Source organism: Peromyscus maniculatus, chromosome 18 (assembly GCF_049852395.1).
Source record: "Peromyscus maniculatus bairdii isolate BWxNUB_F1_BW_parent chromosome 18, HU_Pman_BW_mat_3.1, whole genome shotgun sequence".
NCBI classification, from domain to species: Eukaryota; Metazoa; Chordata; class Mammalia; order Rodentia; family Cricetidae; genus Peromyscus; species Peromyscus maniculatus.
The window spans coordinates 32612272-32625277 of NC_134869.1; the positions used below are offsets into that span (position 1 = coordinate 32612272).

At 38.0% G+C, this 13006-nt stretch overlaps 1 protein-coding gene across 14 annotated transcripts in view; it reads left to right on the forward strand.

Moving 5' to 3' along the window:
* Nucleotides 1–13006, forward strand: part of Ppp1r12a (protein phosphatase 1 regulatory subunit 12A) — a 109342-nt gene that overhangs the window by 38775 nt on the left and 57561 nt on the right. For all 14 annotated transcript variants that reach the window (XM_042263370.2, XM_076553873.1, XM_076553871.1 and 11 more), the window contains exon 2: nt 7–137. In XM_042263370.2, the coding sequence (XP_042119304.2) occupies nt 7–137 (131 nt within the window). The remainder of the gene's footprint in view (nt 1–6; nt 138–13006) is intronic.

Below are 13006 nucleotides of genomic sequence, written 5' to 3' on the forward strand. Positions count from 1 at the left end.
TTTCAGGCTTGCATTGATGACAATGTTGATATGGTGAAGTTTCTGGTAGAAAATGGAGCAAATATCAATCAACCTGACAATGAAGGCTGGATACCACTCCATGCAGCCGCTTCCTGTGGATATCTTGATATTGCAGAGTAAGCCAGTTCTGTGTTTTAGTTTTATGCTAATATTAAAAACAGTTTCTATAAAAATCCTTGTAAATGATTAACCCTATTACTTTAATTCCTAAAAATTCTTCCCAGGAAAGAAAACAAGCAATTCTTGGGCATCCAGATACTGAGTTTCTCACTGCTAGGGCCTTCTGAATTTTGTATTAAAATCAGTAATATATACATTTTCCATTTGTTTTCTTTTGAGGATAGCTATAGTCTGGCTGAATGATGTAGGGTTAGTATTTAGCAGTCTTGTCTACTCCTGAGTAATCATGACTTGTCAGAAGGAACTGTTCTTAACTGAGGTACATCGCTGGAGGGAGAATGATGCATAATTCTCCAGTTTACTTCATTAGCTTTGCTGAAGATCATTTTCTGGAAGTACATCTTGTAGAATGTTTAGTGAGAGTCACTGTATTCCCAACCGCCTTTTATGGATGAGTACTTTGTTCAAATATTTAATATAGGAATATAAATACATTCAAAATGGTTTCCTTAAATTAGTTTTTATTACTATGCATACCATTGTATAATTATTTTCTTCTTCTTTTTTTTTACTTATTTTTTTTTTTGGGGGGGGGAGTTGAGACAGGGTTTCTCTGTGTAGCTTTGTGCCTTTCCTGGATCTCACTCTGTAGACCAGGCTGGCCTCAAACTCACAGAGATCCACCTGCCTCTGCCTCCCAAGTGCTGGAATTAAAGGCGTGCGCCACCACCGTCCGGCTGTTTCCTTATATCAGAGTTTATCGAGTACTAAATACTGATTATAACTTAAGCACAACAAAATGAACAATAACTACTACTACAGTAAAGCACTTTTAATACACTTTCATAAAAGTTAATGTGAGAGTAAAAAAGGAAAAAAACCTACTATTTGCAGGCCATAGTTGACAGACAGCAGCTTGGAAACTACAGAACGAAAAGCTTCAGATAAGAGGGGCCTGTTGTAATTCACTTTTAGTAAGCCTTCATTGTGTCTCACTGCGTTTTCTCTTTTCTCCGTGTACATGAGAATCGGATAGGTATGTTTCAAGGGGAAACAACACAGTGTAATAAAAAGTGACCTGGCCTAGAAACGGGAAGATCTGTATTACTTCAGCTTTATTTTATGTCTGCCACTACTGCACTAATGTGTTAGAAGTTTGTTTCTTCTTTCTGAGGCTGGAGCTTGTTAGTATTTAGTCTGTAGACTAGGAATGTCTTGATGTATGTGTGTGAGGTGTTGGCGTGAGTGCAGATGTGCATGAACATGTGGGCGTGTGTGTGGAGGACAGAGGACAGCTCTGGTGCTGGTTATCAGATGCTTTCTGCCGGAGTTTTGAGGTGTGGTATCTCACTAGTCTGGAACTCAGTGAGTAGATGAAGCTGGCTGGCCACCAAGGTGCAGAGACCTTCCCAGCTCCACACCCCTGGCACTGGGATTAGAGTCACAGGTCACCACACCTGATTTTTTTTTAACTTGTGTTTTGGGGTCAAAGTTACTAGGCTGGCACTGCATTGAGCTATCTCCTCAGCACTAGCTGAGGAGTTATTTTGCTATTGCAAAGCATTGGTTATCCAAAATTAAAATAGTGCTTTGGTGGTTTTTTATGTCCTTAATTACTTTTCATGCTTAGTAGGGGACTGAGGTCTCTTCATTAAAAAAATGAGATAGTTGTTAGTTGTTCTTCAAAGATAACTTAAAGCTTAAGCACTTAGGCTTTGAGTCAGCTAATATGGGTTACCAATGCTTCCTTACCCACTGTTGAGGGTTGTGATTTGGCAGGTTCATTTTTCCAAGTTTCAATTTTCTCCTCTATAAAATGGAGTTAATATTTCATAGGATTGTTGTAAGGCTTAACGAGGGTAGCCTATTAAGCACAGTATATGGCACATAGGAAATCCTTGGTGTGTATTAGCTTCTGATAGTTATGTTTGTGTTTCCTCTGGAAAAAAATGAAATCCAGCCACTTTCTTCAGATGCTAATCCTTGTGCTTCCTTTTTAAAATCGTGCTTTTGAATTTGAAAAGGCAATAATAACAGTTCTGTATCATTTCCTTGCATAGATTCAGTTGAGTCATAAACCTGCTGATTCAGTTGTGATACCTTTAGTTACGTGTAACAGAATTCAAAATTTAAAACGACTTAATCAGTAAGGACATTCATATACAATAGTATGTTGTTTGGAAGAATGGTTTCATTCATTCATTCAGTTTTATTAAACTATTTAATATTACCAGCAAGGACTTACAGTCTTTCACGTTTTTCTTCTGAAGATCCCAGTTACTGATTTTATTGTTAGCCATGTCTCCTCTTGTCCACAAATTATTACCACAGTTCCAGATTTGTGGCATTATACATCCACATCTAAGAGCTTAGTTAAAAATGGGTCAAGTGTGAAAATTACCTTTTTCATATTTCACAGGAGCCCCTTTTTTATGGCTGAAAAAAATTCCATTGTTTGTACTTATCACATTTTCTTATCTACTCTGTTGATTGACACCTAGATAGGGTTCATAATTTAGCTATTTTTTTTTTTTTTTTTTTTTTTTTTTTGGTTTTTTGAGACAGGGTTTCTCTGTGTAGCTTTGCGCCTTTCCTGGGACTCACTTGGTAGCCCAGGCTGGCCTCGAACTCACAGAGATCCGCCTGGCTCTGCCTCCCGAGTGCTGGGATTAAAGGCGTGCGCCACCACCGCCCGGCTGCTATTTTTAAATAGTACTATAGTAAACAATGATGTGCTATATGATGTCTTAGTTGGGATGTTTGTTGTTGTGATAAAACACCATGACCAAAAGCAACTTGGGGAGGAAAGGGCTTATTTCAGCCTCAAAGTCTCAGGTCCCAGTCCATGATTGAGAAAAGTCAGGGCAGGAACTTTGGATGGGAACCTGGAGAAAGGAACTGAAACAGAGGCCGAGAAGGAATACCACTTACAGGTTTGCTCACTCATGGCTTGCTAGCCTGCTTTCTTGTTTTGTTTTGTTTTGTTTTGTTTTGTTTTGTTTTGTTTTGTTTGAGACAGGGTTTCTCTGTGTACCTTTGGAGCCTGTCGTGGAACCCACCCTATAGCCCAAGCTGGCCTCAAACTCATAAAGATCCACCTGCCTCTGCCTCCTGAGTGCTGGAATTAAAGGTGTGCGCCACCACCACCCAGCTTTAGCCTACTTTTTTATATAACTCAGGACCACCTGCCTAGGGCAGGCATTACCCACAGTGAGCTGGGCCCTCTCAAGTCAATCACGAATTAAGGAAGTGCTCCACAGGGTTGCCTACAGGCCAGTCTGAGGGGGCATTTTCTCAACTGAAGTTCCCTCTTCTAGATGACCCCAGCTGTGTCAAGCTGACATAAAACTAAGCAGCACAGTTGACTTGGACTCCTTTGCCCAAATGCCCAGAAGTTGATGGTGTAGTAGGGTTATACGGTACATATATTCTAGGTTTATTTTGAGAAAGTTCTTTTCTGACTTCATAGTGACTGCAGTAGTTTAAATTCTGACCAGCGGCAGGCATAGCATGGGTCTCTTTTGTCACATCCTCACCATGATTTGGGGTGAGTTTTCTTTTTAGGGACTGCCATTATAACTAGGATGAGACAGAATTTCAGTGTAGTTTTGATTTACATTTCTTTGATAGTGCATTTCTTGTAGTGAGAATGAACACTTTTTTAATGTTTTCTGGCATTTGTACTTTATCTTTAGAGAACTGTCATCTTTCATTATCTCATTTATTGATTGAGTTGTTTGATTTCCCTTTTAGTTCTTTAAGTTCTTGCATGTTCTTGCTACTAATTATGTCAGAAATACAATCTAGGAAAATTTTTCTCCCCTTCTATAGGCTGCCTTTGTTTGAGTATTTCCTTTGCTAAACTGAAGCTTTTTAGTTGATAAAATCCCAGCACTCGGGAGGGAGAGCCGGGTGGATCTCTGAGTTGGAGGCCATCCAGGTCTACAGAGCGGGATCCAGGACAGGCACCAAAACTGCACAGAGAAACCCTGTCTCGAAAAACAAACAAACACAACAATCCATTTGCTAGCTGTTGTCATGTTTCCTGCGAGACTGGAGTCCTGTTGAGAATCTTTCCTGTTCCCATTTCTTAAGTGTTGCCTCTGCTGTTTCCATTGAACGGTTCAGAGCATTAGGTCTTTGATCCATGTGCAGTTGATCGCTACACAGGGTAAGAGACAGTGTCATTCTCCATGTGTGGATATACAATTTTACCATCATCACCGCTTGGTGAAGAGGCTGTGTTCTCAAAGTCAGGTGGCTACATGTGTTTACAGATATTCCACTGATCTCTGATCTCCGTCTCTGTTTCGTGCTGGTGCTTTGCTCTACTGTGGCTCTGTAATAGAATTTGCAGCAGGTTATGCTGATACCTACAGCATTGTGCTTTTGCTCAGCAGCGCTTTGACTATCAAGGGTCTTTTGTGCTTCTATGTGAATAGTAAGGTGGGTTTTTTCCTATAATAAATAACCTTGGGATTTTGATGAGTTGTATAGAATCTATGGATTGCTTTTGGTATTAGATTTCTTTTCATAATCATTTTTCTTTCCATCTTCTGGTATCTTTTTCAGTTTCCTTCATGACTGTTATACAGTTTTTATTGTAGACACCTTTTACTTCCTTTGTTAGGTTGAATGTATTGTAGTTCAGAGTATTATTAAGTTGTTTGTTTGTTTGTAGGGTTTTATTTATTTAATTTTTGGAGGCAGTTGTGGAAGTGTTTCTGCTTTCTTTCTCAAATATTATTGGCATATAGTAAAGCTGTTGGTGTTTTTATGTTGATTTTTATATCCTGCTATTCTGGTGATAGTTTTTTTTTTATCAAATCTAAGAGTTTTCTGGTGGAGTCTTGAGGGTCTCTTTATTTTTAGAACTTTATAATCTACAGATTAGAAGGCTTTGATGTCCTCATTTTCTTCTTATGCCCCAATTATTTCCTCTACTTGGTTTACTGTTTTTGCATATTGATTTTTAACATAATGAGTTGTCCCATGAGAAACCTTCAGCAAGGACTGATTATTTTTCAAGTTAAGCATCTTTTGAAGCTTATACATTTGAACATTTGATGTACGTCAGCCTGTGACAGTTGCCTTTACTTGGTTAACAAATTATACCATAATTCTTGAAGAAGCCCTACTCTTTTGTAATGTGTTCTAAAAATGTACATTGCTACTGGATCGGTAATTTCTCAATTCATAATCAGTAGAGGTGTCTTTAGTCATTTCTTCATTGCCAGACATTATGAGATCAAAATAACACACCATTACTAATGAACTTTGTCATGTATTACACATACATTCAACTGAGTGCCCACTACTGGTAACAGTGGTTTGTTTTTGGTATTTTCTTTCTGTCTTTAGGGTATTCTTGTGAATGCATTGAATGGCTTTTTGTCTTGTTTTTGAGGTGGATTTCATTATACCATCTGGGCTGGCCTGGTACTTGACATGTAGCTTAGGCTGGCCTCAAACTAATGACTCTCCACCCTCAGCCAAGATTAGAGGCATGCACATTTTACCCAGCTGAAATAATTCTTTGCTCTTGGTGATGCTACCAAGTTGACAGTACATTTGGTTCATTGGTTAAGTTTAGTTTTAGATTCTTTTCCACTTTAATTTTTTTAAGTAAAATGCCACGTTCTAACCACTTAATTTCCTCCTATACCCTATAGATAGCCATTATACATTTTTCCTATTAATATTCTAATTGGATTTTTAAATCTAAGTATTAGTGAAATAAGTAGTCTTTATTACTTTTATAGATAAGTGACAAAATGTCACAAATATTCCTCTGCACTAATTTTAAAAATGACGTGCTGTTCTGGAGGTCACTCGTATTTGGGTGTAGAAATAAGTCTTTGATTTTTTCATGTATATGGCTGTGTATGTCACAGTTTTACCTGTCCCACTTAATTAGCCTGTGAACATTGTTTAGTTCAATAATTATATCTTTAGTCTTGGCAGTTGCCTTTTTTTAATTCTTGGGAAACAGAGTGATTACTATGTTTATTTAAAAAAATATCTTGAGTGGTTTAATTAGTGTTTTAGTTGTTGAAGTGATTCTTTGTATTTTAGTTTCATTACTATATTCCCTTTTCAAGCTTTCACTATAAATGCTTAAGGAATGCTTTTATCTTGAGTAGCCATAAAATTTTCTAATATAAAAAAATTAACCCTATGTTATTAGGTTAGCCATATATGGTTTCATAGAATATAGCCTGATAAATTAGTACACTAAAGTATTTTTTATGAAGTAGTATTAAAGATTTCATATCTCAAAAGGCATGTAGCATTGCATTCAATAACATTTCCCATGGTCTTACTTATAGCACATGGAAAAAAGCTTCATTATCTTTGTCACTTGATCATCGAAGACGTGGCTATTTAAGGATATAACTTTAAGATGCTTGTGGTAGTTTAGTTATGGTCTGGTCTTTCCTCTTTATAACTTTGATCCATAAACTCTACCAAAATCTTCAAGATTTTTGTTGGCTCACCAGCAAAATATATCCACTGTCTAACTACTTTTTACCGCCTCCTTTATTCTCTGATCCTGGGTACTTTTGCTTCCTGCTGGGTTATTATAGTTCCTGCACTAGACTGTCATCTTCTCTTCACCTGTTTCTCAGTGTGGCTGACAGGATGCTGTCACCTTAAGCTGGGGACCACAGTCTTATAGAGCCTCCAGTGTATCTGGACTGGGTTCAGGGTAGAAAGATACGGATCTACAAGAGTCTGATTTGTCTGCCATTCACCACCCTGACTTGCTGGCTCTATCTTTGACCCTTTTCTAGGTTCTTGTGTACCTGTTATGGTTTCCTTGCTGAGCCTCTACACTAGCTAGACATCTTCCTTTGTGATCTGCTTGTTCCCTCTGTCTAAAATTCAATATTGGTATTTTTTAAATTTTTAATTTCAGTTTTTAAAAATTACGCAATACATTGTGATAGTATTTTTCTCCTCCAGCTTCTAGATTCTCCCCAGCTCCCTACCCACCTGTGATGGTTTGAGTAGGTATGACTCCCATAGACTCGTGTTTGAGTGCTTGGCCCATAGGGAGTGGCACTGTTAGGGGGTGTGGCTTTGTTGTAGGAAGTGTGTGTGGTGGTTTGAATAGGTATGGCTCCCATAGACTCATACTTGTGGATTAAGATGTAGAACTCTCAGCTCCATCTCCAGCACCGTGTCTGCCTGCACACCACCATGCTCTCCACCATGATGTCAGTGGGCTAAAACTCTGACACTGTAAGCCAGCCCCAATTAAATGTTTTCCTTAAAAGAGTTGCCATGGTCATGGTGTCTCTTCACAGCAATAGAAACCCTGACTAAGACATCACCCAACTTCATAACTTCTTCTTTTTTTTTTCTTTTTTTTTTTTTTTTTGGTTTTTCGAGACAGGGTTTCTCTGTGTAGCTTTGTGCCTTTCCTGGAACTCACTTGGTAGCCCAGGCTGGCCTCGAACTCACAAAGATCTGCCTGCCTCTGCCTCCCGAGTGCTGGGATTAAAGGCGTGCGCCACCACCGCCCGGCTATAACTTCTTCTTTATGTTTCCCCTCCATCCCAAAACAAAAACAAAAATCCACACAGAAACAAAAATCAAACAAGCAAAAGGCCTATAAGAAAAAAAATGCCAAAGGAAAACGTCAATAAAAATAACATTGAGGGGTTGTTGTTGTTGGCGGTGGCGGTGTGTGTGTGTGTGTGTGTGTGTGTGTGTGTGTGTGTGTGTGTGTGTGTTGTCCAACTACCCCTGGGCATGAGACATGCTCAGAACTATACAGATTCAAGCCAGATGGCGGTCTCAGTCTTGAGGGGTGGTGGACATGGGGTCCTGCCCCTAACCAAGAAGCTATTTGCAGTTGATTCCTGCTGACAAAAGAAACATCAGTTTTCACTCATCGAATGTCACTTGTATATCAACCACATTCCAGGGCAGAGCCCATGCTCAGATTGCCGATTTCTCAATAGTTAGTTATGTATTCTTGGCCAGCTAAAGCCTGTTTACATTATGTAATGTATTTGGATCGTCCCAGGTAGATGAAACATGCTAGAAATGAAATTTTGCTATAGTAACCAAGTTGAATACTTGGGAAAGACTCAAAGGCAAGTCCTACTGCTACATAAGTAGACATTGGTGAGACAACTAAAAGATTGGAAGGAAAAATACTAGATTATGTGTAGAGCTTTCTTCGCTTGTTAATTTGAAAAAGCTGCTTTGAATACATAGCTAAAGCATTACAGGTATGGTTTATGTAACAAAAGTACCACAGACTTACAGATATTAGAAACATCCAAAGAAAAGGCTTGATCTTCAATATAGGATGAGTTAATTATTATAATTTATCTATTTGGTGCTGAAGGAAATGTGTTTTTATAGGTATTATGTTTTATGATCCACTGGGGTTTGGGGGATAATTTAACTGTGCAAATGCTGGTCTTGATATAGGGCTTCTTTGGACTTTTTCATGAAGACACTAGCTTGTGGAGAGTATATCAGATGCAGTATGCAGAGATTTCTGTGCCATACTGAGTTTGTCCTTTGCTGGGGTTCATATTTAGTCTGTTTTGTTAGCTACACTGTCTCGGACAGACTAGGGGGGACAAGAGAACCAGGGAAGTAAGATTCAGAGTGGTAATAAGAAAAATGACTCACTGGCTAAGGTGTTAAAGTGGGTGGGAACTGAAAGGGAGTTGTGGTGGTAACAATAGCTGACATTTGCCCCGTGTTTACCATCTGTCTTTTCACTATTCTCAATCCTTTAACATAATTTCAGTTGTCTTCATAATCACATAAAAATGTATTTGAACTATCCTGTAGTTGCCTCATGTATAGTCCCAAATACTGAAACTCCAAGGGAAAGGGAAAGTTGGTAAACACAGTTTGCTGTAGTCCTGGGGAGCAATAAAACATGACCACAAATCCCACATAATTATAAATTTCCTTTTTACAGAAATATTAATGAGTTTGGTTATAGAATGCTACCTCAAATCGGTGACTATGTAACTTATTCTGTATTTTTCTGAACTATGAAATTTGGATTCTGATGAAGAATTATATATTAATAAGTCTACTTAATAAATGAGGAAAACAAGTCAGAAAAGTCCCATGTAGGAAGTGACATCTAGTATTTGAGTCATGATAGTCTAGCTTTTCAAGTCTGCATTTTCAGCCCAAACAAGATTGTGCCTCCCTTCTTGCCTTTATAATTGGGAGAATTTTATGGTTAATGTTTATTTAAGTTTAGAAAGTTCAGTTTGGTTACTCTCCCTTGAGGTACCAGTGGGAAAGGTCCAGTAGCAACTGGAATAGAATTTTATAATGTTCATTCTGAGTTTCATCAAGTCTAAGATGTCATCCTTCTAATTCTGTGTATTCTTTGCCAATTAAAAGATAACATTTTTGATGTAGGTGTATTTTTAGCTCAAAGGAATTTTTTTTTTTTCATATTGCCGAAGAATGTTACAGCTTGGCTTAATAATGCTGCATGACCTTGTTCCTTGGCTTACTTTTACTTTGCTGGGACCAGGATTTGAGTATGCACAAAAGCCATAGAAAATGGAGGGTGGGATCACTGGTTAGTGCTGAAACTAACCAGAGAAAGTCGAATTCATGAATGTCAATCAGATAGTAGAGGTGAATGCTGAGCTCACATTCTGAAGAACACAGAGTAGTGCTTTTCTCTGCCCAGCCAACCTTGAGTCATAGATAAAAATTAATGCCATGGGATTCTGTTTAATTTTGTATGTTCTTTTAAAATATTTATAGTTATAAATGACAAGTCTAGAATACTACATAGTTTTATCAGGTATCTGCTAAATACATGAATGCATAATTCATAGACTTTAAGGTTTTGGCATTTGAAGACAACTTGGCTTTCTTTCATTTCTTATGGTGTCTATCATGTTTATGTGCTTTATTTGTTTGGCTTTGATGGGTGTTTCTTTGAAATTGTGCTTCATAAAGCTTACCCTTCGAACCCTTCAGTTACTCTGAGGTGTGTGCTTTGTTTTCAGTCTTTATGTTCTAACACCCCAGCAGAAGCGTTCTGAACATAGTCTCCAGGGTCTGCCTAGCAGATTGACTGACATACTGTCTTGAAACAAAGCACAGTTTCTCACATCTTTTCTGCCTTAGTTTCAGTTTTCTGTTCCATACATTAAAGCTACATGCCCCAATTCAAGTACCTAGTCTTCCTTTCCTTTCTGTTTCCATGTTAGGTGTGTTTATGTGTGCTAAAGACGTAGAGTCTGGTCAGTCTTTTCAGTTACTCTAAGAAAATGTCTTTGGTCCCTGAGACATAATACTTCCTGCCACACAACGTTGGCACTTTTTATTCTCTTTTACCTAGAATATACATTGTCCCTCTGCTATGTGTGTGTTTCATTTTGTTGAAATGAAATTACACATTCATCAGATAATCTTTTCTTGATTTCCAATCAGTTTTCTTGCTACAGGTTGAACATTCCTAATCAGAAAATCTAAAATCCAAAATACTCTTTAAAACAAACAAACAAACCAACCAACCTGTGACACGGGTGCAAAGTTCACACCTGACCTCATATTATGGCCCAGTCAAAGCACAATTACATAAAGGTATTATATAAGGTGATGCTGGCTATGTGTTATTGGTGTTTAGCCTTTAGTCTTAAGGCCCACTGTCAGGATCCTGGATTAGGTATATGCAATTATTCAAAAAATACCCCAAATAGATAATTCAAAACACTTCTAGTCCCAAACATTTTGGATAAGGAATATTCGTCTTATTCTTTAAATAACACATCATTCTAAGACTAAACACAGTTTCACTTTTTGTTGATATTGTTTATTTCTTTAAGACAGGGTTTTGCTAGGTAGCCAAGACTAGCTGGAATTTGCCATCTTCTTGCCTCAGCCTCTGGGATTACAGACAGTTTTACATTTGTGTGTAATTGTGTCTAACTCTTGCTATAATGTAAGCTCTCTGAAGGAAAGTCCATGCTTATTATTATATTGCTGGCATGTAACCAACTAGATAGCTCATACATAATTTTTAAATTACTGATTACCTTAAACATACAAACAAAATATGTAAACACGTTTCACAAAAGGGGAAGTACAGATACCAGTAGAAACTTTCAGCTTTCTGTGTAATTAGGAATACAGATTAAAAGGCAAAGACAAGGTACTGTATCTCCATGTTGACAATTATTTTAAAGATTGGTAATATCAAGTGACCATTTAAGAGCATGTCCATTAAAGGGGTAGTATTAAATAAAGACATGACCTTAATATATTGTGGGTATAGAATTACCTTCCAGTTCACTTAGAGTAGTTTTGTTAATTTTGTTTTACAAAAATAGCTGTGCATGCATGTTTATATGCACATAAATTCATAGCAAAGGTACTAAAGATTTGTGTGCTGTCGATGGTGCTTACTTCTAGGGAATGAAGGAGCATGATGGTAAGGGAAGGTATCAAGTGAGTGTCTGTTTTTCCCTTCCCCACTGTAGACTTGTGTTTGTGGAAGGGTCCTAGCACTGCAGCTGAGTGGGTAGGACACTTGCCTAGCATGCTCATGGCCTTGGTTTGATCCCTAGCATTTCATCAGAAAAACCTTGTAATGAAGCTTAGGCATGTTCCCAACTAGCTCTTAAAACTTAAATCAACCTGTTTATATTAATCTATGTTCTGTCACGTGGTTCATTGCCTCTCCTCGGTACCCTAAGTCCAACTTCCACAGCATCTGGCTGGTGAATCCCCTGCCTCAGATTTTTTTCCCAGATTTCCTATCTCTGCCTGAAAGTGCCACCTATCCTCTTCCTGACTAGCTACTGGCCATTCAGCTCTTTATTAACCCAATCAGAAGGTGCCTTAGGCAGGTGAGGAAGGACAGACACGTCTTACAAAAAGACTATCCCCACAGAGGAAAAAGGCTCAAGTACGTGTGGAAAACAAAAAACCAAAGTATGTTACAAGAGGAATGGCATTGTATAGAAGGCAGTGGTGAATCACTGAGGGACGTCGTGCTTCCTAGTTGAGGAATGTCAGTAAGTCAGTGGTTCTGAGAGGTATGCATTTGATACAGTGAAAGAATTAATCATCCTTCTAGAAGCCTCTAGATTCCTTTGTCAAGTTTGAGGACTCCTGTGAGTGGTTTCTTAAAAATGAGTTTAAGGTGTGTAAAATACACAAGTGTAAACATTAGAATCCATTTGCCAAAATATAGAAAACCAAGATTTATTTGTAGTTGTGTTTCTGTTTGTTTTAACATGATCAGTAAAGTGTCCTCATAGTGGTTATCATGGTGACTACTATACATTTCAAAATAATAATTGGCATTAAATATAATTTTTTCTTAAGACTTTTAAAAAAAAATTTAGTTTATGTAAATGTTTTCCCTACATTTATATCTATGTACTACATGTATGTCTGGTGTCCTTGGAGGCCAGAAGATGTCCTCAGATCCCCTAGAACTCTAGTTCTAGTTCATATAGTTGTGAGCCACCGTGTGGGACTGTGGAAGACCATTCAGTGCTCTTAACCCTGAGATATCTCTTCAGCTGTTAAGACTTATTTTATTTTGAATGATTTGTATCCATGTGTGAGTATGTACTGAGTACTAGTATCCTTCAAGGCCAGGAGAGGACATTAGATCTGCAGCTAGCTAGTTAGAAGTAGTTTTCAGCTACCTGACATTGGTGCTAGGAACCAAACTTTAGTCCTCTGTATGATTAATATCTGCTAACTGCTGAGCCAACTTACACTTTATTCTTTTTTTGTGTATTTAAGGCAGGTTCTCACTGTAGTCCAAGCTGGCCTTGAACTTGTAACAATCCTTAATCAGTCTAAGTCAATTGACTTTTAGGAGCCTACTGAATTCTAT